The sequence below is a fragment of the Sphaerodactylus townsendi genome, linkage group LG11 (genome assembly GCF_021028975.2).
Source record: "Sphaerodactylus townsendi isolate TG3544 linkage group LG11, MPM_Stown_v2.3, whole genome shotgun sequence".
NCBI classification, from domain to species: domain Eukaryota; kingdom Metazoa; phylum Chordata; class Lepidosauria; order Squamata; family Sphaerodactylidae; genus Sphaerodactylus; species Sphaerodactylus townsendi.
This window is the reverse complement of record NC_059435.1, coordinates 7550768-7578265: the sequence shown is the minus strand read 5'-3', so window position 1 is coordinate 7578265 and position 27498 is coordinate 7550768. Positions and strand designations below refer to the sequence as shown.

The 27498-nt window shown below is 50.3% G+C and overlaps 1 protein-coding gene across 1 annotated transcript in view; it reads right to left on the bottom strand.

The window, feature by feature from the left end:
* COL15A1 (collagen type XV alpha 1 chain) overlaps window positions 1-26746 on the bottom strand; it is a 232531-nt gene extending 205785 nt beyond the window's left edge. Inside the window, exons 1-2 of the mRNA XM_048511716.1 lie at window positions 26408-26746; window positions 26236-26318 (exon numbers count right to left, since the gene is read on the bottom strand). Coding sequence (XP_048367673.1) covers window positions 26236-26318; window positions 26408-26418 — 94 coding nt within the window. The 5' untranslated portion in view covers window positions 26419-26746. The remainder of the gene's footprint in view (window positions 1-26235; window positions 26319-26407) is intronic.
* Window positions 26747-27498: the final 752 nt, after the last annotated feature.

The window sequence follows — 27498 nt, the reverse complement described above, 5'->3', positions numbered from 1 at the left end:
CGCAATATTCGAAGTCAGAAGCCCCGAAATGACTTTGGAGTCTACTGTACAAACAAAATCCAAACTCTTTTGGGCGCTGTTGAAATTATAGCTTCCAGCTGGGAGGAGAGAAGCGACGACCCAGTAAGAGAAGTGGAGGCAATGGAAACGCTTGCCCTAATTTAAATTCAAACGGCACGCTGGGAATTGCACAAGCAATGCCTCTTCAGGGGAAGGCTTTCGGCATCGCCCCCCACCCTGCCCCCCACCCCAACACCCTGGTGCCTTATGACACAGAATGCCAGGACAGTTTGGAAAGCTCCGGGCTGAAATTAGTTCCATATTTCTTGGGAAGAGTTCAGGCGTCGAAGGGAAGAGGAGTCCTCAGGGAGCACAAAAAGAAAGAAATGCACTTGGGAAGACAAATCACACAGTGAATGTTTGCCCTTGAATACTCTCTTTTCGATCATCTCTGGTCCAGATTCTGCAGAACTCCTCAGAGATCAGAGAAAAGTGATATTCAGTTTGCCTTATGACCAGGTGCCCTGCTAAGGTGAAGGACGGTAAGAACAGCGTCTAATTTAGCATAATGTTCTTCATACGATGTTGTTGACAAAGAGAACTGTGACTACAGAGCTCAAAGCCTGAATATTTTGTGGGGCTCTACTAGTTCAACCTTTCCCACAGTGAATCTAGATCGCTATTCCCCACAGTGTACTTTCTCCTTGCCCTACAGCAGGGGCGTCCAACTCTGGCACCCTAGATCCGTGGTGGCAAACCTTTGGCACTCCAGATGTCATGGACTACAATTCCCATCAGCCCCTGCCAGCATGGCCAATGGGTGGGAATCGTAGTTCATGAACATCTGGGGCACCAGAGTTGGACACCCCTGCCATACAGTCAGAACCTTCTGTGGGTCTTTCAAAGATGACAAAAATCTGCAAGATCTGTTATCAGAGGCGAAAAAGACAAAAAAAAGTACACCCCAAACGACAAACCTTCTCTCATAATACTTTCTGTTATTAAATGATACCCCAAAACAGGCAGAGTTGCATACCTTTGAAAGCCCAGGGCAGAATTTGAACATTTAGAACAGGGGTAGGGAACCTGCGGCTCGAGAGCCGCATGCGGCTCTTCTGCCCTTGCACTGTGGCTCCACGAGCCTAGCTGCCGGCCCCATCCTTGCCTGCCCTGCAGGCAGCAGGGCGGGCGCACCAACTGCCCACGGTCGGTTGGGCCGTGCCGCGGGCTTCCCCTCTCACCCGCCCCGTTGGAGCGGGGCGGGTGCTTTCCTGGCAGCCGGCGAGGCCAAGCCGCCGGCTTCATCCTTGCCCGCCCTGCAGGCAGCAGGGCGGGCGCATTCCATGTGCTTCTCAGAATGAGCGGAGTAAAAGGTAAAAAAACCCCTATATATATAGTGTTATCTTTATTTTAAACGTCAAAAATTATTTGCGGCTCCAAGTGTTTTCTTTTCCCGTGGAAAACGGGCCCAAATGGCTCTGACAGTGTTAAAGGTTCCCTACCCCTGATTTAGAAGGAAGAGAAATCTGGTTCATTTCTTGCAGAGGCAGATCTTCCTGCTAATTTGAACCACTCCGTTGACAAGAGTACAGGGAGAAGGCAAGTATTTGTAAACATAGCATCATCAATCTCAAGTTTCAATGTTTAAGGAACTTCCAGTCGCACATAATAGATAAATCACCCATCCAGATTGTATCTACTTCCGGAAGAGAGATGCTGATTCATTTCCCGTACTGAAATGCTTACATCAGAGATAGTGGCTCAGGAACCACATGACACGTCACCTGTGGTGCTTTTGAGCTCTTTCCTCCGCTGTGTAGGCAGTGGCATAGCGCCAAGGGGGCGGGGGGACTGCATGACATACAGGTCGCGCGCCCCTGCGGGGGTGTGGCAAGGGCTTCCGGGCATGGCGGGAGCGTTCCGGGACATGGCGGGAGCGCAGGGCATACGCATGCCCCGGGCGTCGTTCCCCCTCGCTCCGCCCTTGTGCGCAGCCGTATAGATAGGCCCTGAAGAGAACCTCCCTTCAGCGTGAGGCAGAGCACTAGTGTATAAGCAGTGGCGTAGGAGGTTAAGAGCTCGTGTATCTAATATGGAGGAACCGGGTTTGATTCCCCGCTCTGCCGCCTGAGCTGTGGAGGCTTCTCTGGGGAATTCAGATTAGCCCGTGCACTCCCACACACGCCAGCTGGGTGACCTTGGGCGAGTCACAGCTTCTCGGAGCTCTCTCAGCCCCACCTACCTCACAGGGTGTTTGTTGTGAGGGGGGAAGGGGAAGGAGATTGTAAGCCCCTTTGAGTCTCCTACAGGAGAGAAAGGGGGGATATAAATCCAAACTCCTCCTCCTCCTCCTCCTCCTCCTCCTCCTCCTCCTCCTTCTTCTTCTTCTTCTTCTTCTTCTTCTTCTTGTTCTTGTTCTATAATCAGCCTTTCTCTATTGCTCCCTACCATGTGGAAGGTATCCACAGACAGCCATATAGGTAAGCTGTCTCAGAAATTCTGACCCTGTTCTGGAGTTCCGGCCACAAAGAAATATTGCGTTGGAGCAATAATCAGGATTAAAGATAGAATGAGGTGTACGTTATGTAAGCTACTTTCAGGTACATTGATGCAAAGTCCCACAATTTCAGCAGTAGCATGTAGAATAAATGCAACTGAATGGGGAAAATACATTGAAGCAACGAAGGGAAGATAGTGTGCAGAATGATTTCACAGAAAATGTTTCCAAGACACAAGGCTTGACCACTGGGAAAATTTGTGGTAAGACGTGCATGTGGTAAAGGCCAGAGTTTCTTAGCTCTTTGCTATTCAATTATTTACATGCTAACTTTTTTTTAAAATGACAGAGACGGAATGAAAAACAGATGTAGGCAAAACATGCTAGCTCTTCTGTTTGAAGATCGTTTCATTTGGTGTCTTGTCCTAACAGCATTTTTTACATTTGAAATATTTCCCAAAATTCTTAGGAAAGCTCTCGTCTTATAGTCTTTGTTTTCTATTGCATTAAAAAGGCAAGAAAGACTGTTCTTTGGATTATTTAGTTCTGGATGAGTAATTCATTAATCACCAGTTTGTGGGTTTTTTCCCCCTTGTGTTCAATAAAGATTGGAATGGATAGTGGCAGACCTTTGTAAACTGATTGCAACATCCCTGAAGTCTTATTTATTTATTTATTGAATTTGTACTCCACCCTTTCCTCACAGGGCTCAGGGCACATAAATAATAGTACTACTGAAATGTAAAGATTCATGAGCAAATGTGTTGAGCTGTGAGTTATTTTCTCCTATACAGGGATAGGGATGCCTCCTAGCACCCAGCAGCCTGTTTCACCCCCCTTCTTGTAAAAAAAAATGCCCATTCCAGGGATGCTGAAGCACTCCACAACCAACAGCCCCACCCCTGGACTTACTCCAAGGAGCAGGGACCTCCAGGAAACCAGCGACAAGAAGGGACAGCAGATATATGGTAGCAGCAGCATGGGTAAGCCTCAGCATTTCCAGGGAACAGGGTGGAGGCAGCACAGCCCTAGCCAAGCTTCAATCAGCAGTCCTCAGCAGCCTTAGAGAATGGGGGTTGGGCAGGCACAGCCCTAGCCAGGCTGCAATCAAAGAGGCTGAAGAGCCAGGCTGACAGGGCAAGACAGACAGCTCACCAGCCACTAGGAGGTTGGAGCAGGGAGCTCCCAGGAGGGAAGGAACCTCCTGAGATCGATAAAAGAGAGGCAGAGCATGAGGGAGGAGGTGGGTGTGGTGCAGTGGCACAAGCTTGCAGGAGGGCTGTTAACTCTCTGACACAAGTAAAGAGTTTATGAACTGAAGCCAGAGTTATATCCTGTTTGTTCCAAAAGAATGGCCGAGCTCCTGCAAGGCCAAGGTGGCCTACCCTGCAGGGGGGGCTGGCAGGTTGGGGCACTCACATCACCTAATATAATTACATAAAGCAAAGGTCCTTAATCTTATTAAGCCTGAGGGAATTTTGGAATTTTGAGAATGGGCAGTCGACACAACTTCTCAGTGAGGCAAGGTAATCCCAAATGCAAAATGGCTGCCATGTGTAACAATCACAAAACGTTGGGAGATTCCAAAATAACCTCCTATGAGCTTCTGTTACAGACGCCTCCCCCCGCCCCCATATTGCCCAGTGACGCGCACACACCCCTAAAGAACAACCGTTTTGTGCATGGGTATTCAACCTTCATGGAACATTTTTCACACTTGATTACCTGCCCCAGAAGTCCAGCACATTGCCGAAGAGTATAAGCAGAGGTGGGATCCAGCAGGTTCTCACAGGTTCCCGAGAGTAGGTTACTAATTATGTGTGTGTGCCGAGAGGGGGTTACTAATTGGTGATTTTGCCATGTCATTTTTGCCACGTGCCTTAGTTACGCCCCTCCTCTCAGCAGTAGCGCGCAGAACTTGAAGCAGTCTAGCAGGAGGTGCATTGGCGTGCGTGGCAGCCTGCGCCTGCGTGCATTCGTTTCCCGCCCAAGGACCGGCGCAGCGGCTGTGTCCTTGCCACAGCCCCACCCAGGAATGCCCCGCCCCCGGAATGTCCGGCCACGCCCCCGTTGTGCCCCGCCCAGCCCCATTGGTTTGAATCCCACCACCATGGGAACCTGTTACTAAAAATTTTGGATCCCACCACTGAGTATAAGGCATATTCTTGGACACATCCTCTGTTTATGCAAGGCGCTGACTATACCTGTTGGGCCTCTCCATTGCACTGGGGGAATGCATGGGAAGAAGACAGCCCAGAAAATGGCAAACTATCAGACATTTGTCCAACATCAGTTCACTGAGGAACTGCGACAAAGTTTTAGAAACATGCAAAACTTCAAGAAAACGCAGGTCTCCCCCCAAAAGAGTTTGAACTCCCCTCATTCAATGCATGCCCCAAATACATGAAATTGGTGAGGCTGAAAGAGCTATCAAGTCCCAGCCGACTTATGGCCACCCTGCTGGGGTTTCAAGGCAAGAGGCGAACAGAAATAGTTTGCCACTGCCTGCCTCTGCGTAGCAGTCCTGGATTTCCTTGGTTGGTCTCTGATCCAAGTGCTAACCAGGGCTGATCCTGCTTCGCTTCTGAGATCAGGTGAGATCAAAATGGCTGCCATGTGTAACAATCACAAAGCTAGCTTGGACCGTCCACATCAAGCAAATACATGATATCCCCCCAGAGGTGGGATCCAGCAGGTTCTCACCAGTTCCCGAGACTAGGTTACTAATTATTTGTGTGTGCCGAGAGGGGGTTGCTAATTGGGTCCACTTTCCCATCTCCACGCCCTCGCCTCCCCGAGAGGCAAACTGCCCTTGAACATGAAGAAGGAGGAGGAGGAGGAGGAGGAGGAGTTTGGATTTATATCCCCCCTTTCTCTCCTGCAGGAGACTCAAAGGGGCTGACAATCTCCTTGCCCTTGCCCCCTCACAACAAACACCCTGTGAGGTAGGTGGGGCTGGGAGAGCTCCAAGAAGCTGTGACTAGCCCAAGGTCACCCAGCTGGTGTGCGTGGGAGTGCACAGGCTAATCTGAATTCCCCAGAGAAGCCTCCACAACTCAAGCAGCAGAGCTGGGAATCAAACCCGGTTCCTCCAGATTAGATACACAAGCTCTTAACCTCCTACACCACTGCTGCTCCCTATAGCAATTGCGACCAATAATGTAACTCCCTGAACTGGGTTAATCCCTTTCAGGTCCTGCAATTCATGGATTCTCAGCCTTTCGTACCTTTTATCTCACCAGTCTCCATCAAAGAACCTGTGTGTTTCACCATTGCTGTGCTCAGATTTGTGAGTTGGGGCATTTTCTATAATGTGATGATGATTTAGAAATGACCTGGTGCAAAAATAATTTTGGGGGTCGTGGTGGGGTGGCTGCACATGAGGGGGGCATCCAACTCAGGTTTTGCCCAGGGCTCAGGTTTGCCTAGGTACACCTCTGCCCCCTTTGCTGAGGGGGGGCTGGCGAGGGAACCTGTTACTAAAATTTTTGGATCCCATCACTGTATTCCCCCCCCCCCCCAAACACACACAATAAAACACGAGTCTTTAAAATGATCTGGACCATATGTGTCCCTTCCCAGGAAAACCTTCTCGGGGGAGCTGGAGATAGCCCTTTTCGTGGCACAGGCACAACCGCTTTGCTTTCTCGAATATTTCCCCTAAAGGGGCCCTAGAGACTATTTGCTGTCCAGCTGAGAAGCTGAGCCAACCCTTGTGCGCCTTTGAAGATTGCTACGCAAATTGTGGCATGTTCACATCATAATCAATTCTGAAAATCGCATGTCATCGGAGAAATCTGCCTTGGTCAATTTGTTCCACAGGTGTTACCAGATACCCTCTATCACTTGGGCAGATCTTGGCCTCTTCCCCCATTCCAGATAATTGGCTGCATTTTTTGATTTCAGAAAAGCATTTTAACAGCTATAAAATCAAGGACGGCCATACACGGCCGAGAGCCAGGACAGCTGGTAACACCCTGAAGATGCTCCCTAAAGCCATAAAGGCATTTGTTTAATGAGTAGGGGGGGGGGGGGGGACGAACAATATTCAGCATGGAAAAGCAGCAGAATTAGAAGGCTAATCCGGAGCTGCTTAGAGTCAAACATCACTGAAGTCATTGTTTCCTTTCTTGGAAGAAGGCTGGAGGTGCTGGGCCGTTCCTTTCGACATCTGCTTGCACACATTTATGGACGCCTGCCGGTTCGCAGGCGGAAAAACGACCGCCTTCACGCATTCTGATTTACACCCACTTCGTTGGCACTCGCGAGTGGAACACCCACTCCCCATCGCACACAAACGCAACCCACCTCCTGCGTAGCGGAATCCCACCAAGGTGACCAACAGATGTTGATACATAAAGCTGTTGAAAGACAGAAGGCTGGTTTAATAACATTTTCCTTCAGAGCTACGGCTTCTGGGGCGAGACCCAAGCTCCCGAATGAGGGAGGGTGCAGGGGTGTAACGAGGCAAACTGTAGCCCTGGGCAAAACCTGAGTTGGATGCCCCCCCCCCCCCCCCGGCAGCCACCCCACCATGACCAAAAAATTTTTTGCACCAGGATATTAGTGCCTGCAGGGGGTGCATTTTTAGACATATCGGCACCAAAATTTCAGGTATCATCAGGAGACTGTCCTTATGCTACCTCCAAGTTTGGTAAGGTTTGGTTCAAGGAGTCCAAAGTTATGGGCACCCCCCATTGCTTCCAATGGGAGCTAATAGGAGATGGGGCTACAGTTTTGAGGGTCACTTATTTATCGCAAAGTGCCAACACGACAATTTAACCTGAATATTGAGGTTTTAGTGAAGAAAAACGGTTGGCTCCGAGGCAAGTGTTTCTCGGGAGTAGGCTTGGAGGTTGTCAGTGGCTTTGCTTTGAAGCAACTGTGCAACTCTTCCAACGGGTGAATCATGACTCTAGGAGGGTTTACTCAGAAGCAAGCCCCAATGTCAGCAACCGAGCTTACTCCCAGGTAAAGAATCGTGCCCAGGCCAGCCTAGATGTGTGTGTGGGGTGTGTGTGTGATTTTCCGCCCCCCCCCCACATGATGAACTCTGTGCATGCGTGCCCACAGAGAGGGCTCTGAGTGCCACCTCTGGCACCCGTGCCATAGGTTCGCCACCACTGTTCTATGATGACTGCTAATAGTATTTACAATGTAGAGGTAACATACTACTAGTAGTATTGCCCCAGAGTAAGGTTGCAAGTTTCCTTATGGGGAAAAACCTCTACTACTGATGATATACTTGATGTTCAGAGCAGTGGCGTAGCTGCCACGGGAATGTCTGGGGACAAATGCCTTGGGTGCCTCTGTGGCAAAAATCGCCCCCACACTTCCAGGAAAAAGGAGGGGCATGGCTGGACTGTTAGGACTTGACAGTTAGATCACCAAAATCTACTTGACAGCTTGGCTGATGCAATCCTCCACCTTTCACCTAGTTTCAGTGGGTGATGCAACCATGACTAAGCACATCATGTGTGATTGCATCACTGCTCCCTGATTGGTTGTATGTCTCTATGTATATGCACAGAACAGTTTGGTCTATGCGTGCTTTGGTTATACAGTTGCTGCGCTGCACTCTGTCAGACTGTTTTGTGCTTTTGGAAACAAGGAATAAATCCCTTCTGTTCTTTGAAGTGAACAACGCCTGGGTTCCTGTGTTTTCTTTTCCTTAACTGCTTCTGCTGTTACCACGACCGCTGCTGAGTGGATCCTTCTCATGGACCTCAGCGCGACGTGCGTATGTTACGCCAAGGCCCAGCCATGTACCTCTTCCTTCCTAGAATTTGCTGGGACTTAGCGTGACAGGAGGCCCCCCAACTCCTCCCCCTCCCCCTCTTGCCCCACCCCAGCCAGGCTGCTTCTTCAGGCAGCAAAGCAGCCGGCTGAAAAAGTTAAGTGCGAGGGGTGGGGCCAAGGAGGAGGGGAGATGTGGGGGTGGGGGTGGGGGTGGGGGTGGGGCGCACCCGGGCACCATTTTACCCTGGGCACCATTTTCTCACCCTACACCTCTGGTTCAGAGGAGTGTATCCAGTGGTGGGATTCAAATAATTTAACAACTGGTTGTTTATAAGTACCATTATAAGTACCCCCATCCATCCATCCATCCATCCATCCATCCATCCATCCATCCATCCATCCATCCATCCATCCATCCATCCATCCATCCATCCATCCATCCATCCATCCATCCATCCATCCATCCATCCATCCATCCATCCATCCATCCATCCATCCATCCATCCATCCATCCATCCATCCATCCATCCATCCATCCCATTTACAATAACAGCTGTTAACAATGAAAAAAAAACCCAGCCAGAGCATAAAAACAGCTCAAAATATCGAACAGCTTAAAACAAGTCTCGTAAAACTGTTCTCTGCCTCAAATACTATGCAAGTTAACTCCACACTCTTGGAACAGAAGGGGGTAGATGTATAATAAATAGGATTTTATTGAGTGTGTTGGGAGTCAGGAGACCTCTAAAGTGACTTTTCTCTTCCGTACTCTGCTACCTGTGAAACCTGCAGCTCTTCTTGTCTTTCAGTTATTCTTTGTATCTGAGCCAGTAGGGCTGCCAGCTCCAGGCTGGAGATTGGTGGTAGATCCTGGGCAGGGTGGGTTTGGGGGAGGGGAGGAGTATAATCAGAGGTGGGATCCAGCAGGTTCTCACAGGTTGCCGAGAGTAGGTGACTAATTATTTGTGTGTGCCGAGAGGGGGTTACTAATTGGTGATTTTGCCACATGATTTTTGCCTTAGTTACGCCCTCCTCTCAGCAGTAGCGCGCAGAACTTGAAGCAGTCTAGCAGGAGGTGCACCGGCGTGCATGGCAGCCTGCGCCTGCGTGCATCCGTTTCCCGCCCAAGGACCGGCGCAGCGGCTGCGTCCTTGCCACAGCCCCGCCCAGCAATGCCTCGCCCCCCCATGGGAGGAGATGACCCGGCCAAGCCCCCCCATTGTGCCCCCAGCCCCCATTGGGTGCATACGCCCATGCTGTTTGAATCCCACCACCATGGGAACCTGTTACTAAAATTTTTGGATCCCACCACTGAGTATAATACCATAGAGTCCACTCTCCAAAGCACCCATTTTTCCAAGGGAATTCATCACTGTAGTCTGGAGGTATGTTGTAACACCGGGAGATCTCCAGGTCCCACTGGGTGTAGTTGACTTTTGCCTGCAAGTTCAGCAGCGTCCTCTGTTTCAGGACAGCTGGGGTAGCAGCACGCAGCATTAGGAGGACTGGGGGAAAGTTGGGCACTCTAGGAGCAGCCTGGTCAGACCTGTGACTCAGCTCACAAAGCCAGTTCAAAACTTGGGGTTGTACATGCAAGTGTGCAGATGAGCACCACCATACCCAGGGTCAGTTCCAGGTTTTGGGGGGCCTTGGGCAGGGAGTATTGAGGACCCCCCCCTTCTGCCCACCAGACCACCCATCTCTGCACCCTTCTGGCGCCCTCTTGCCCCCCTCCCATTTTCCATGCTCACACACCTGGAATGCCTTTTCTTCAAACGTGCTGGGCAGTCTCTGTGGCTGAGAGCCTCCAATGTTGGCCAGCCAGGAATGTTGGTGACGAAACACACACAAGTGAGTGGGCAGGGGAAGGGCAGATGGGGGGGGGGGTCTGTGGTGGTGGGCCCAATCTAAGACCCTGGGCCCTGTCAGCGGCTCCAATTGGAGAATGCTTAGAGTTGCCACCTTTCAGATCTCCTGGGATTACAACAGGTGACAGAGATCACTTCACCTGAAGAAAATGGCAGCGTTGGAAAACAGACTCCGTGGCATTATACTTCGTTGGAGCCCCTCCCCTTTCAAACTCCACCTTCCTCAGGCTCTGCCCCCAAAGCTGCCGTTTTCTTCAGTAAAACCGATCATTATAATCTGGAAATTAGGATAAAATTAAGATACTAACTCGTAGTTCTCCTAAGTCCGTGGTGGCGAACCTTTGGCACTCCAGATGTTATGGACTACAATTCCCATCAGCCCCTGCCAGCATGGCTAATTGGTTATGCTGGCAGGGGCTGATGGGAATTGCAGTCCATAACATCTGGAGTGCCAAAGGTTCTCCACCACTGTCCTAAGTGGTAGAATAAATCCTCTCAAGTAGGGGGGCCAATCTCCGAGTAACGGCTGGAGATCTCCCGCTGTTACAACTGATTGTCCAGACGACAGGGATCAGTTTGCTTGGAGAAAATGGCTGCTTTGGAAGGCAGACTCTATTCAGTGGTGGCGAACCTTTGGCACTCCAGATGTTATGGACTACAATTCCCATGATGGGAATTGTAGTCCATAATTGTAGTCCATAACATCTGGAGAGCCAATTGGCCATGCTGGCAGGGGCTGATGGGAATTGTAGTCCATAACATCTGGAGTGCCAAATTGGCCATGCTGGCAGGGGCTGATAGGAATTGTAGTCCATCATTGTAGTCCATAACATCTGGAGTGCCAATTGGCCATGCTGCAGCAGGGGCACAGCGTGGGAGACCCCTTATAGTCTCATAACATCTGGAGTGCCAAGGTTTATATTTTCACTTGGCTCTATGTCGTCATACCCCATTGGAGTCCCTTTCCAAGCCCCATCCTCCTAAAATACACCCCAAAATCTCCAGCTATTTCCCAGCCTGAATATGGTCGCCCTAGCTGCTGCCGTCGGCCCTGCACACGCCTGTCATTTCTGCTTAAAAACACCTACCCACACATGCTCGTGCGCCTCCTGCGACGTCCTAAACACTTAACAGTGGCCAATAAATGCTTAAAAGGCAGTTATTCTGTCCCTTGGGAGGCTTCGTTACTAAAGAGAGCCTATTTGTAGGTAATGGGAGATGTTCTGCCTCATGAGGCGGCCGCTCCCCCCCCCCCCTCAAAGAATCCTTCCCAACCAGCATCTGTGTTGTGTTATTAGCCAATCTCTGCAGCAGCGGCCTGCTGTAAATAAAGAGCTCTGCAACAGGCAAGGAGAATAAATATTTGTCTTTCACTTTTTTCCTTGGGTCTGTGCACATACATCACCGGGGAGGTCAGTAGGCTTTTGACCTGAACTTTGCACTGCGTGAACTGGCAGCTCGGCTGAGGGGATTCGGAGTTGCCTGGGAGACTCTGCCGTAGAAAGTTTCCTCAGAACACTGTCCTCAGACTCTTCTTAGGTTGGGAATTTCCCAACTTCCTGGAGTTTTGGGGAGGGTATAGTATAGTTTGGGGAGGAGTAGAGCCTCTGTGGGGCATAATGCCATGGCAGTCTCCCCCCCCCCCCCCCCAAATCAGCCATTTTCTCCAGGGCAATTGATCTCTGCTATCAGCAGATTTGTAATGCTTGGGAAATCTCCAGGCCCTACCTGGAGGTTGGCAACTCTGTTTCTTATCCCATGTGGTGGGCCTCCCACCATTCAACTTTCTGTCATATCAGCCCTCCCCCCCCCAATCCCCTGCCTGTTCCATGTTCCCCTTACACCCTCCCATCTCCTTAGCAAAGAATGGGGGATGGGGCACCCCCTTTGAGGGTCCATAACTTTGGACCCCCCTGAACCAAACTGCACCAAACTTGGGGGAGTGCCATCAAGACAGTTTCCAGATGATACTCTGAAATTTTGATGCCGATACATCCAAAAATGCGCCCCCTGCAGGAACATCCCAGAAATTTGCCCAAGAATCTTTGTTCTGCATTGAGTTTTCTGCATTGCTGTCAATGGGGGTTGCAGGCGGGGGGGGGGGGGGGCACATTTCTGAAGGCACAGTCTCAAAACTTTCAGGGTCTCATCAGGAGACTGCCCTAATGATATCCCCCAAGTCTCAAAAAGGTTTGCCATCACTGCTCTAGCCCTTTTCAGTTCTTATCCTTTACCACATGTATGAAGAGAGAAAATGATGACTGCAAACCACCTGATACACACATGTACTGAGGCTAATCATACGTGAGTTCCTCCTTTCAGACATGATGGTGATCATGCCAATTGGGAGAATCATTTATAGCACATTCTTTCCATACATCTGGCAAAGTTTTATAAGGGCTTTGCTGCTGTCCCACAGTCCTGGAATTCATTCCCCTTGGAGATACAAAAGATCTCCTTGTTTTCAGAAGGTCTGTAAAGACTTTTTGTTTCACTCCAAGGGTTATTTACATGATGGTTTCAAAAATACTGTAATCGGGGCTGTTGTTTTGGACACCCTGTTTTGTTGATTTTAAAGGGACCATTTTTGAATGGAATATCTTCTCCATCATCACAGTTTATTTACGGTCATTGACCAGCAAGATCCAAAAGAATTAAAATCATAAAATTTACAGATATTACAAATATACAGATTAAAACAGTTAACAAAATGCAGATAATAGGCCTCAGGAACTCAGAACATCAGCTCAAGATAATGAGTGGAATGTCAGTCTAATAATAATTAATATTCAGGATTAGCTGGCAAGGAGCCAGTAATTAACTACTGTCGGGCCTTCCTGATTTTACTTGATATCCAGGCAAACTTGGCAACAGAATACGTTAGATTTTTATTGGTATCTGATAACAGTATTTTAACCTTTTCTTTCTTAGCCAAAGGAGAGTTTGTCTGGTCAAAGAACAGAAGCATCCAACGTATCTCATCATAGTATATCTCTTTATCTACCTCCCTGCCCAACAGCTCTTCTTGGCCACACTGTTCTTTGTATTTTCAAGCTGCTGATCTACTGTTGATAAATTCAAGTGGAGCGGTGAATTAGAGGTGGTATACACCCCAAAAGGACAGCACCTCAAAAAAAAAAAGGTGGCTGGCAGCCTCCACAGACAGAGGTTGGACGGAAAGGAAAAGAAGCAGTGAGTGAGCAAAAGGGTAGATTGGATTGGTGCGGCAAGTGTCGTCACCGTGCGCTTGGACGTTTGAAAATGTCTATGGTCTTACCATAGAGATTTTGACATTTCTAGAACATCATGATGATACTTCCTGTTCAGAAACAAGAAGTGACTTCCAGGTACTCCTCCCCAGTGGTGGGATCCAAACATTTTAGTAACAGGTTCCCATGGTGGTAGGATTCCAACTGTGGCATAGCGCCAATGGGGCTGGGTGGGGCACGACAGGGGCGTGGCCGGGCATTCCATGGGCGGGGCATTCCTGGGCAGGGCTGTGGCAAGGACGCAGCCGCTTGTACTTGATCGCTTGGTGAGAGGAAGCGAAGATACTGCGCGAAGGCCAGGCTGCCACGCCGCCGCCCGGTGCACCTCCTGCTAGACTGCTTCAAAGTTCTGAGCAGCTACTGCTGGGGAGGAGGGGGCGTAAACTTCAAAGGCAAAATCTGCGTGACAAGAATCACCCATTAGTAACCCCCCTCTCGGCACCGCATGAATGAGTGGTGGCCATCTACTCACCCGGGAACCTGTGAGAACCTGCTGGATCCCACCTCTGCTCCTCCCCATTTTCTTCTCACTGCTCCACTGAGCAGCAGTGGGGGGTGGGAAAACATCATCAGGAAGTTTCCCATCAGGAGGCATAAATGATAACCTTATATACTATGCCCTCAGCTTTCCATATATGTGCAATTTCACACAATCGAACTGAACTCTACCTTCCCCACTTGCTGCTCCACTTGCTTTGGTAATTGTTCAAACCAACAGTTAAATCAGTCATAAACACAGAGTTTAAAACAAATTCTACTCTCTAAGCAGCCACATCAATGGTGGCCATTTTTGCACATGTACAGTTGTGGCAACACTAAGGTGACCAGATGGTCACCTTTGTGAACCGGGAAGGGCGGGTAGGTGGGTGGCCGTGTTCATGCGCACATGTGCGCGCAGCCGCAGAAGCGCACTGCCTTCTGGGGGGGTCCCGTTTCCCGCCCTGTGACAGGGCGGGAAACGGGAGTGCCCCAGAAGGCAGTGTGCTCCTGCGGCCGTGCACGCAGGAGGCTGCCGCACTGCCTTGCGCCTCAGAAGACAGTGCAGCAGCCTTCCTAAAATCAGGACACTTGAAAAAACCTGTGGGATGCAGGACAAATTGTTTTAAGGCGGGACTGTCCCGCCAAAAGCGGGACGTCTGGTCAGCTTAGGCAACACCTGGTGCAAACCTGTCCAGCAGGTATTTTGTTGGGGAATCAATACCTAATGCTCAAGTCCCATCAGATAGGTTTGTGGAGGTTTTTGCTTTCAAGTCAGAGGTGACTTGTGGTGACCCCTGGTGGAGTTTTCAAAGCAAGAGATGTTCAGAGGTGGTTTGCCGTTGCCTGCCTCTTCCGAGCGATCCTGGACTTCCTGCTGGTCTCCCATCCAAATACTCACCAGGACCAATCCTGCTTAGCTTCTGAGATCTGACGAGACCAGGCTAGCCTAGACTATCAGTCAAATGGAAGGTTGGACCACCAAACATTTGCAATGAAATTCACACCCTCCCTAGTTCTTCTTTCTCCAATTCCAAAGCCTTTATTGGCATTATCAATTACAGAGTTAGTAAAAGGGGGCATTTATCTACTAACTGAGACATTAAACATTAAAATACATTAAAACAACATTGAACATTCACAACATTCTCGCACACATAAAATAATTTAGCCGTTACTACTGTGTAGGCAATGATTGCGCCTGACCAAATAGTTCCTCAACATACTTGCAACATTCTCACATATGAGATCACAGGAACCGTTGAGTAGAAAATTCATAACAGATGGTAGCCTGACATCGTTTGAGCTCTCTATCAATGGACAGATGTACATAGAGCGTAACGACTCGTATATTGGACATTCCAATAGTACACGTTGAACAGTCTCAGCAACGGCCATATTACCTGTTCTCATATGGAGTGTTATTATACCTGCCAAGAGTCATAGGGTTAGGCAGAGCGTTAAAACGAGCCAAAGTGTACGCTCTGCGTTGTTTGGGATTGCACAGAATGTACAGATAGCTGGCACAATGGTCTGATCGGACAATTCCCAAGGCCTGTGGAGAGCAGCTCCCCCCCCCCTCCTGCACCATTTCCAGTTTCTGTTCATCTTTCTATTAACACCTACTGGCTATCATGTGCTGTAACTGAACCAATCTAGGTCCATATGGGATGCATATTTCTGAGTTCACTGCAAGATTATTTGTTGCAGGCTCTTCATTTACTGCCTTCTTCTGGGCCAGTTTACCCTTTCTGCGATGTCCAACACATAAATACGAAGCCCTTTTACAACCAGGATGCTCTGTTAAGTCAGCGCTGACAGCGCAAATCATTGGACTTCACACAACACATTCTTCTGAGCCCAGAGAATCCTGCCTTGGAGCAGCCTCCTCACCAGCCCACTCCAGCAGACGCAGAATTAGCTAACGTGTCACCTGGAAAAACGAACGACGTGTCATACAATTTATACAAGAATGACTAATTTCATGCTTTGGCCGGGGAAAGAAAAGTCGCCGTTATATTCTCCGTTGTTTTAAATATAGCCGCTTAAACAGCTAGAGGCCAGGTTCTGACTTTTTTTTTTCAGAAGAGTTTATAGTAAGACGAGAGAACATTTTGCTCTCCTGCCGCTGCAGTCAGAGAGGCAAGGTTCCTAAAATTTCATTCCTTATTCCACAAGGCGACCAGGACCAATCTATCAGTGAAGGAGACAATCATGTTTCTTCAGCCCATCAGCCAAGCTCCCCAAAGTCTATGGCCAGCCACCTTGAGTTCCTTCCCAACCAACTGGGCACTAATTTTGCCCTATGGTAGGCTGGAGAGGGGGAGATGGTGTGGAATAGCCACATTTCATCTGCGACAGTGGTGGGATCCAAAAATTTTAGTAACAGGTTCCCATGGTGGTGGGATTCAAACTTTGGTATAGTGCCAATGGGGCTGGGCAGGGCACGACGGGGGCGTGGCCGGGCATTCCAGGGACGGGGCATTCCTGGGCGGGGCTGTGGCAAGGACGCAGCCACTGCACCAGTCCTTGCGCGGGAAACGAGTGCATGAGGGCGCAGGCTGCCACGCACGCCCATGCACTTCCTGCTAGACTGCTTCAAGTTCTGCACGCTACTGCTGAGAGGAGGGGCGTAACTAAGGCCAAAATCACGTGGCAAAATCACCCATTAGTAACCCCCTCTCGGCACACACACATAATTAGTAACCTACTCTCCGGAACCTGTGAGAACCTGCTGGATCCCACCTCTGCATCTGCCCCTTTTTACTTGCTGACACTACTGATTTACAAACTGATTTGTAAGTTGTCGTTCCCATTGCTGAAGCACAGGAGTTCCCAACCTTTTTGACCTGGCGGGCATCTTTGAAATTCTACTAACCCAGGGTGGTAGGCTAAACCACAAAACAGCGACCGCAGGAGGCAGAGGTGATTCTGTACGGCAAATGTAGAACCTGTTTTCCTTTTCCGCCATTCACATGCATGCTGTGCAGGCAGTGATTGGAGCCCACAGAAACAATCTGGGTTGCTTTGGGGCTTTCGCATGGAGGAAGAAGAAGAAGAAGAAGAAGAGGAAGAGGAAGAGGAAGAGGAGGAGGAGGAGGAGGAGGAGGAGGAGGAGTTTGGATTTATATCCCCCTTTCTCTCCTGTAGGAGACTCAAAGGGGCTGACAATCTCCTTGCCCTTCCCCCCTCACAACAAACACCCTGTGAGGTAGGGGGGGCTGAGAGAGCTCCCAGAAGCTGTGACTAGCCCAAGGTCACCCAGCTGGCGTGTGTGGGAGTGTACAGGCTAATCTGAATTCCCCAGATAAGCCTCCACAGCTCAGGCGGCAGAGCTGGGAATCAAACCCGGTTCCTCCAGATTAGATACACGAGCTCTTAACCTCCTACGCCACTGCTGCTCCTTTCTCTGTTTTTATTATTTCCTGCAACACATGTATAGCTGCGCAGGCATACAGAAACGAAGCCCTGCAGCCATGCCTCTCATTCCACAATATGACCGGCTGCACTTGTGTGGCTGCACATGTGCAAAACGCAATTTTTAAAAAATAAAAGAAAAAGGGACCTCCCTGCGAAGGTCAGGCAATATTGAATGTGTTGCTGTAGATGCCACAGGGAGATAACATACTTGGGGAACTTTGTACCCTGTGCACTCTGAATCTGCCCCCAACCTGCTGGACAATCTGAACTGAATGGCAGGCAGGTGGATTCTCCTTGATGGTGGATGGTGGATGGTGGAGAGGGGAAAGGAATGCAGTTATAAGCCATTTTGAGACTCCTTAAAGGTGCAGAAAATTGGGGTATAGCAGCAGTGGCTCAGTGGTTAAGAGCAGGTACATTCTAATCTGGAGGAACCAGGTTTGATTCCCCGCTCTGCCACTTGAGCTGTGGAGACTTGTCTGAGGAATTCAGATTAGCCTGTGCACTCCCACACACGCCAGCTGGATGACCTTGGGCTAGTCACAGCTTCTCGGAGCTCTCTCAGTCCCACCCACCTCACAGGGTGTTTGTTGTGAGGGGGGAAGGGCAAGGAGATTGTCAGCCCCTTTGAGTCTCCTACAGGAGAGAAAGGGGGTTATACATCCAAACTCTCTTCTATAAACCACCTCTCCTTCTACGAAGCTCCACCTTCTCCCAGCTTCACCCCCAAATATCCAGGAATTTCCCAACTTGGTGTTGGCAACCCTAAGTGAACATAAGAACATAAGAACGAGCCAGCTGGATCAGACCAGAGTCCATCTAGTCCAGCTCTCTGCTACTCGCAGTGGCCCACCAGGTGCCTTTGGGAGCTCACATGCAGGAGGTGAAAGCAAGGGCCTTCTGCGGCTGCTGGCTCTACGATCACCCTGGTCTCAGTAAGGGCATTTGCAATCTCGAGATCCAAAGAGGATCCAAGATTGGTAGCCATAGATCGAGCTTCTCCTCCATGGAAATCTGTCCAGAAAGCCCCTTTTAAAAGCTATCCAGGTGAGGTGGCCATCACCCACCTCCTGTGGCAGCATATTCCAAACACCAATCACACGTTGCGTGAAGAAATGTTTCCTTTTATTAGTCCTAATTCTTCCCCCCAGCATTTTCAATGAATGCCCCCTGGTTCTAGTATTGTGAGAAAGAGAGAAAAATGAAGATCCCTGAGCAGCAGTGGCATAGGAGGTTAAGAGCTCGTGTATCTAATCTGGAGGAACCGGGTTTGATTCCCAGTTCTGCCGCCTGAGCTGTGGAGGCTTATCTGGGGAATACACTCCCACACACGCCAGCTGGGTGACCTTGGGCTAGTCACAGCTTCTCAGAGCTCTCTCAGCCCCACCCACCTCACAGGGTGTTTGTTGTGAGGGGGGAAGGGCAAGGAGATTGTCAGCCCCTTTGAGTCTCCTGCAGGAGAGAAAGGGGGGATATAAATCCAAACTCTTCTTCTTCTTCTTCTTCTAGCTGTAGCAGCAGCTGCTAAAGCGATTCCTTTTTTGAATCTGCACAGTCTGTCAGATCTCCAGTGACCAATCAGAAATCTTGATGGGCAAAAATCCCACCCAGTCCCATCCACTATTTAAATAGACTTGCCCAGCATCAGCGAAGGTATCAACAGGCACCCTGTTGGGTACCTCTGCTCTAGGGCATTCCCCTGTACTAATGGAGGGGTTTGATTCTGCCTTCCCGTAACTCTCTGAGTAGGATCGGAAGATCTGTACACAAACGGAAGAAGAGGCATCTCCAGCCTTCTCCTTCCCCCTTCTGCTGAGGTTCCTTTGGGCAATCCTGCCGACAGATACGGTTGCACAGACTGTTACTGAAATTAAATACAGCAAAGAGCTGATAAAATAAATGGGGCAAGAAGCTGCGGTTTCAGGTCATTGGCTGCGTTGCAAGAAAGGAAGGGAAAGACAGCAGCCGCTGCCAAAACACATTCTACGTTTTTCTTTCCACAGTCTGTAATAATGTCAGAAGAGATTTAAGATTGACAGAGGACCACAAATCAAGTGGAGCAGAAGGCTGGCCACGGCAGGAGACCAAAGAGGGAAGGGGAAGAAGTTGGCAATCCATTTGGCTCTCTGAACACCTCGGAGGACCCTTATTTTGCCTCTGGAAATCTTAACCTTTAAAGGAGGCTTGTATTTGCCCTGCAAGGCCTTGAGGCTGTATGTGACACATATGAACACACACAGAGCTGCTTCAGGCCTTTTGCACATATTTGGTCTCTTTGGGTCAAGCAGCAGCGGCGTAGGAGGTTAAGAGCTCATGTATCTAATCTGGAGGAACCAGGTTTGATTCCCAGCTCTGCCGCCTGAACTGTGGAGGCTCATGCCATGCTGGCAGGGGCTGATGGGAATTGTAGTCCATAACATCTGGAGTGCCAAAGGTTCGCCACCATGGGCCTATTACCTGGCCCTTTTAACTGGAGATGCCAGGAATTGTAGTCCATAACATCTGGAGTGCCAAAGGTTCACTACCATGGGCCTATTACCTGGCCCTTTTAACTGGAGATGCCAGGAATTGTAGTCCATTACATCTGGAGTGCCAAAGGTTCGCCACCATGGGCCTATTACCTGGCCCTTTTAACTGGAGATGCCAGGAACTGAACTTGGGGCCTTCTGTATGCAAAGTTGAGGGTCTTCCACTGGGCTACAGTCCCCAAGGAGGGGAGCAAGGGGGAGCTGTGCCCGGGGCACGTGTGCGCCCTGTGCCCCTGCCATGCCCCAGAATGCCCCTGCCACGCCCCAGAACACCCCCAGAACATGCCTGTCATGCCTCCCCCATGCCCCCACACTGGCGTGCGCCCGGTGCATCACCCCCTATCCCCTTGGCGCTACGCCATTGATTATACTCCACCAGACTACTGATCTACAAAATTAGTACTGTCTACTCCGCCAGGTCTCAGGAAGGGGTCTTCCGCGTCGTCTACTGCCTAATCCTTTTAAAACTGGAGATGCCTGCAAAGTGGAGGATCTTCCACGGAGCCAAAGGCCTCCTCTTTCTGAGTGTCTGTATGTGAGACTTCAGAAATCAAACTGCACCAGAAACAGAGCTTTCCCATTATTGCCTCTCCTAATTCTTTTTATGATTCTAGCCCAGGCTGAAACCTTCTGCTATTCCTAAGCAGAAGGAAGGCTGCCTTGAGTCCCAGTGAGGAAGGCAGATGATAAATTAAAATAGAAAAAAGAAAATGCACAAGCAGAGATTGTGCAATCATTTCCCCTCCTGTAGTGTTTCCATCCAAAATAGAGGAGGAGGAGGAGGAGGAGGAGGAGGAGGAGGAGGAGGAGGAGGAGTTTGGATTTATACCTTTTCCCTTCCCACAACCTTGTGAGGTAGGTGGGGCTGAAAGAGTTCTGAGAGAACTGTGAATAGCCCAAGCAGGCTTCATGTGGAAGAGCAGGGAAACACATACAGTTCCCCAGAAGTGTCTGTTGCTCGTGTGGAGGAGCGGGGACTCAAACTCAGTTCTCCAGATCCGAGTCCAACTGCTCCTCACAACTACAACCCAACTACTCAAATGCCCGCCAAACAGATTGGCATCGGCGTTCTTCAGTGTTTTCAGCCATCCAGAGTGCTTTGTATATACTATCATGTTGTGAGTTTCCACAGCAATGCTGCTATCAATTAAATCTTTATTACGCTCATAGCCCAGCATAAGAGAAATGAAATAGAGGGGAGGGGAGGAGTACGGAATCAAAACCGATTCTCCAGAATAGAGTCCACCTGCTCTTAACCACTACACCAGCGATGGTGAACCTTTTCGAGACCAAGTGCCCAAATTGCAACCCAAAACCCACTTATTTATCGCAAAGTGCCAACACGGCAATTTAACCTGAATACTGAGGTTTTAGTTTAGAAAAACGGTTGGCTCCAAGGCATGTATTACTCAGGAGTAAGCTTGGTGGTAGTCGGTAGCTTTGCTTTGAAGCAACTGTGCAACTCTTCCAACGGGTGAATCATGACCCTAGGAGCGTTTACTCCGAAGCAAGCCCCATTGCCAGCAACCGAGCTTAATCCCAGGTAAAGGATCGTGCTTTAGTTCTTTGCATGAAAATCAGTGGGGTTTAACAGCGCTTAACAGGGTTACCTACACTGCTTCCCCAAAACTAGGTCTTAGGTTTAATGTTAATAATCTAGCTCAGTGGCCCAGGCCAGCCTAGATGGGGGGGGCACTCTGTTTGCGCGTGCCCACAGAGAGGGCTCTGAGTGCCACCTCTGGCACCCGTGCCATAGGTTCGCCACCACTGCACTACACCATGCTAGACCTAGGGGACCCTACATCTTTTCCCTCAAGGATTAAAAGCACATCTTGAAACATACAACTCTGAGCAGAAAGGGATTTAAGCAGCCTTCTTCCATTCAAGACAGAGCCTGACCTCTCACGCTTGGAGTAAAAACAGAAATGGGTGAAAGAACCTAGGACTGACAAATCCATCCACCTCACGAATAAACCTGTACGGATACTACGATATGGATTGTACATCTGCACCCTGAGACCTTTCTTTGCAACACTCCTACCATCTGACTGGGATATAAGGACTACAAGATCTCCATTCCAACTCATATCTGATGAAGGGAGTTTTGACTCTCAAAAGCTTGAACCCAAAATCTTGTTGGTCTCTAAGGAACTACTGGACTCAAATCCAGCCACAGGAACACTCCACAACAAATACGCCGAAACTTAGAAAGCTAGAGTTGCACAGCGGTTAGAGTGTGAGGCTGGGATCTGGGAAACCCAGGCTCAAATCTCCGCTCTGTCACGGAAGTTTGCTGGGGCATCTTGGGCCGGTCACGTCCTCTCAGCGTAAACTACCTCAGAGGGTTGTTGTGAGGATGAAATGGAGAACAATGTAATCTGCCTTAGGTCCCTACTGGGGGGGAAAGGCAGGGTATACATGAAGTAAATGGATAAAATTTGGCCAGGCAGAGAACAACCAAAGTTAAGGCTGCCCAACCTCTAAGCCAGTGATGGCAAACCTTTTCGAGACCAAGTGCCCAAATTGCAACCCAAAACCCACTTATTTATCGCAAAGTGCCAACACGGCAATTTAACCCGAATACTGAGGTTTTAGTTCAGAAAAAAAAGGTTGGCTCCGAGGCATGCGTTACTCAGGAGTAAGTTTGGCGGTAGTCGGTGGCTTTGCTCTGAAGCAACCGTGCAACTCTTCCAACGGGTTTACTCAGAAGCAAGCCCCATTGCCAGCAACGGAGCTTACTCCCAGGTAAAGGATCGCGCTTTAGTTCTTTACATGAAAATCAGTGGGGTTTAACAGCGCTTAACAGGGTTACCCACACTGCTTCCCCAAAACTAGGCCTTAGGTTTAATGCTAATAATCGAGCCCAGCGGTCCAGGCCAGCCTAATTGTGTGTGTGGGGTGGTGGTGGTGAATCTGTTTGCGCATGCCCACAGAGAGGGCTCTGAGTGCCACCTCTGGCACCCGTGCCATAGGTTCACCACCACTGCTCTAAGCCCATTGAGCAATTTCATGTAGGGAATCATTGTTAGACCTGTCCGTGTTTCTTTTCCCTTCCCCCAGAGCCCATCACAATGTTTCTGTAAGGGGGGAACCTTTCTTTAAATGGTGGTAACTTCCCCCTATTAAAAAAACACCTGTCCTCTTCTTCCCTGGACACCCCCCCACCTACCCCCCCACCTTTTAAAGTTAATGCACACCTTTGCAGGCAGAACTATCCTGCCCAGCTTCACACAGAAAAGGCTGAGAGCAACAGGCTGAGAAGCTCCCCCCCCCAAAAAAAAAGTAAGAAGGCAGGCAGGAGGGGGCCAGGAAGAAGCTTAGTTTGATAGGGCAGCCCCCTTTTTTGCCCTAATTCCCCTTTTTTGCCCTAATTTGATAGGGCAGCCCCCTTTTTTGCCCTCAGCCTCTCATTCACTTCCCTGAGGCCGCTGCAGACCACAGAGAGGCGACAGTTGCCCTCTGACACCTGCGCTCTGTTCAGATGCTTTGAGGCTAATTCGCCCAGGCGTCCGACTGATCACTGTGCCCAGAAAGTCGATGTAGGCCAGCCGACAGTATCTGGAATGCATGCCTGTCTTCAAGCCCGGTCAACCACGCAAGTGAGAGTTTCTCGCCTTGAGAAAGTTCCTCGGATCCCAGGGTTGCCAACTTCCAGACAGGCCCTGGACATCTCCAGGAATTACAGCTGGTTTTCCCACAATATCAATCAGTTTCCCTGCAGAAAATGGCTGTTTTGGAGAGTAAACTCTGTGGCCTTATACCCAGTGGTGGGATCCAAAAATTTTAGTAACAGGTTCTCATGGTGGTGGGATTCAAACTGTGGCGTAGCGCCAATGGGGCTGGGCGGAGCACGACGGGGGCGTGGCTGGGCATACCGAGGGCGGGGCATTCCTGGGTAGGGCTGTGGCAAGGACGCAGCCGCTGCGCCGGTCCTTGGGTGGGAAACGAATGCACGCAGGCGCAGGCTGCCATGCATGCCAGTGCACCTCCTGCTAGACTGCTTCCAGTTCTGCGTGCTACTGCTGAGAGGAGGGGCGTAACTAAGGCAAAAATCACGTGGCAAAACCACCCATTAGTAACCCCCTCTCGGCACACACAAATAGTTAGTCGCCTACTCTCGGGAACCTGTGAGAACCTGCTGGATCCCACCTCTGCTTATACCCCACTAATGTCCCTCCCTCCCGCAAACCAGATTTTCCCTAGGTTCTGTCCCCCCCTCCTATGGGTTTTTTACAATCTGGAGCTATTGGATCCTGCCAATGTTCCTGCTGTTGAAAGAAGGAAACAGGGGTACTTTTTGGACCCGTGAAATGGCTACAGTAAGGATGACAGGGCCTGGGGGGGGGGGGCAGCCACCACGTGGAACAGGGGCTACTGTAGTGAGGTGGGAAATCTTGCAAAATGCTGCTGGGATCCAGTCCTTCATTCCTGAGGTGAAACAAGATCGTTGGCGGCAGAATCTCAAGAGTTACTGCAAGGATGGATGAGAAGGACTGAAGACAGCGAAGGAAGAATCGTGGTCAGGTTGCCAGCAAATTCCTGGAGATTTCAGGGGTGGAGCCTGAGGGACGTGGAGTTTGGGGAGGGGAGAGAACTCAGGGAGATAGAGTGCCCTAGAGCCCACCCTCCAGGCAGGGGCTGATGCAGGGGCGTAACGAGGCAAACTGTAGCCCTGGGCAAAACCTGAGTTGGATGCCCCCCCCCCCCCCGGGCAGCCACTCCACCACGAAATTTATTTTGCACCAGGACATTGGTGCGTGCAGGGGGTGCATTTCTAGACATATCATCACTAAAATTTCAGCGTATCATCAGGAGACTGTCCTTATGCTACCCCCCAGGTTTGGTGCAGTTTGGTTCAGGGGGGCCAAAGGTATGGACCCTCAAAACTGTAGCCCCCATCTCCTATTAGCTCCCATTGGAAACAATGGGGGATAGGGGCACCCCCTTTGGGAGTCCATAACTTTGGACTCCCTGAACCAAACCTCACCAAACTTGGGGGGTAGCATAAGGACAGTCTCCTGATGATACGCTGAAATTATGGTGCCGCTAGCCTAAAAACTGCACCCCCTGCAGGCCACAAATGGAAAACCACTAAAAATACCCAAAAAAGAACCCAGCATTTTGATGCCCCCCACAAGGTGATGCCCTGGGCAGCTGCCCACCTTGCCCAATGGGAATTACGCCAGTGGGCTGATGGGAATTGTAGTCCATGAACATCTGGAGCGCCATAGGTTGGCCACCCCTACTCCAGGGAAACTGATCTGGGTAATCAAGAGACCAGTTGTAATTCTGGGCGCCCTCCAGCTCCCACCTGGAGGATAGCAGCCCTATGGAGTAAACGCAGCACTACAGGGAGTCACAGGGGCAAATGCGTGACACCATCCCGAAGTTCTCTGGAGGCTGCTGGCAGAGCTGCTCTCTCTCCCTCTCTCAGCCTAAACCTGACACAATTGCTCTGTGGATAAAACAAGACAGCCTGCGGGGGTCCCAGTGGACTTTTGACAGCCTGGACATTTCAAAAGCCGGTTGAAGACGAAGCTTGAGTTCCCTGACTGCCCACTCCATCTTCAAGGCTCAGAGCGGGGAAGAAGAAGAAGAAGAAGAAGAAGAAGAAGAAGAAGAAGAAGAAGAAGAAGAAGAAGAAGAAGAAGAAGAAGAAGAAGAACAAGAAGAACAAGAACAAGAACAAGAACAAGAACAAGAACAAGAACAAGAACAAGAAGAGGAGGAGGAGTAGGAGTTTGGTTTTATATCCCCCCTTTCTCTCCTGCAGGAGACTCCAAGGGGCTTACAATCTCCTTGCCCTTCCCCCCTCACAACAAACACCCTGTAGGTGGGGCTGAGAGAGCTCCGAGAAGCTGTGACTAGCCCAAGGTCACCCAGCTGGCGTGTGTGGGAGTGTACAGGCTAATCTGAATTCCCCAGATAAGCCTCCACAGCTCAGGCGGCAGAGCCGGGAATCAAACCCGGTTCCTCCAGATTAGATACGCGAGCTCTTAACCTCCTACGCCACTGCTGCTCATAGAATGCCACCTAAACGCAGCAGCAACATACCCACTAGCAGCAAGTCCACATTACAACACTCTGGGAACGCTGCCTCCCCGGCCCACCGTGCAAGCAAACCCAGCCAAGTCCCAGCCAAAGTTTCCCCATCCGAGTCCAACGTGCCTTCTCTGAACCACGTGCCTCCCGAGAGTTCAGTGTACCCCAAACAGTGCCGCGAAGTCTGCCCGGCCTTTCCCACGTCCCCCGCCGGGGAATGGAACTCGCAACCTTCCGCGTTCGGCCAGCCGCTCAAGGGGGGATCCTTCGAGCGCCGGGATGAATGACTGACAGCCGCGCCTTTCTGACGTTCCCGCGCCCTCAAGCAGTTGCCCGCAGCATCGCGCCCTCACCTCGCCCCGCACCCTGAGGGAGGAGGAGGAGACCATCCTTACCTTCTATGACCTGCGCCGGCAGGACCGCTGGGAGCAACGAGCCCCAAAGCAGCAGGAGCCCGGGCCAGGGCCGCCGGGGGGGCCTGCAGAAAGAAGGCAAGGAGGTGAGAGGAGGAAGCCCCGAGGGGTCGGGGGTGGGGGGCAGAGGTGGGGGGCCAGCCGGGAGCCTTACCGAGGGGGCATCTTGGAGAAGGCGGCTCTGCAGGGAGAGGAGGAGAGCCCAGCTGCTTGCAGGGACAGATGAGGGAGGCAGAGGCTTGCCTTCTCCCTCTCAGCTTGGAGCCCAAGTGGAACAAAGGCAGCTCTCTCTCTCTCTCTCTCTCTCTCTCTCTCTCTCTCTCACTCTCTCTCTCAGGCTGGGTCTCTCTGAGTCATTGCAAGCCTCCAAGCCCGGCTGAAACCTGACTCCTTCTAAGTTTTCCTCCCAGGGCCCACCATCTTCCAGCTCCAAAGCCCTCGTCGCCGCCACCTCCCGACTCCGGCCAGGACCTCACGCTGCTGCTGCTGCTGCTCCTCTGCTCTGGCTGCCCTCAGAGTTTCCATCCACTGCCGACTAGACCCTGCTGAGCACCACTGGGAACTCTCCCCACCCCTCTCGCCACTGGAGGCAACAGGTCGCCTCCACGGGTCCACTTCCACAGGAGGCAGTTTTTGACACAGGAGACATGTCTGGGACGCAACCTCCACGGAACTTGAAGCGGTTCAGTTTGATGTGTGTTATATTTTATTCATCTGTTTTTATTGTCCCCTTCCCCACATGCAGAATAATGCACTTTCAATCCACTTTGCATTTGTGTGGAATGGCAAAATCCACTTGCAAACAATTGTGAAAGTGGATTGAAAGTGCATTATTCTGCATGTGTGGAAAGGGCTATTGTTGTTCCCATTGGGCTTCTTTAAACCTCTGTAAGTCACCTAGAGACACTGGTAGGAGGTGGGGTATAAATAGAATGAATGAATGAATGAATGAATGAATGAATGAATGAATGAATGAATGATGCAGGGGCTAAGGTCCCGGAGGCACTAGGACCCGGAGAACCCAGGTTTGGATCTCTGCTCTGCCGTGGAAACTTCTTGTGTGACTGTAACCTCTATCTGTGGGTTCTGTGGGGCAGAACTTGGGATGAGTTTGCAACAACACATTTTAAAAACAAAATGGTTTGCTTTCTTAACATATAACATCAAACATCAACATTTAACATCACACTTCAAGGTCCTGTTCAGGTTTCATTTCAAGTCCTTCTAGTTACAGTCTTCTGATAT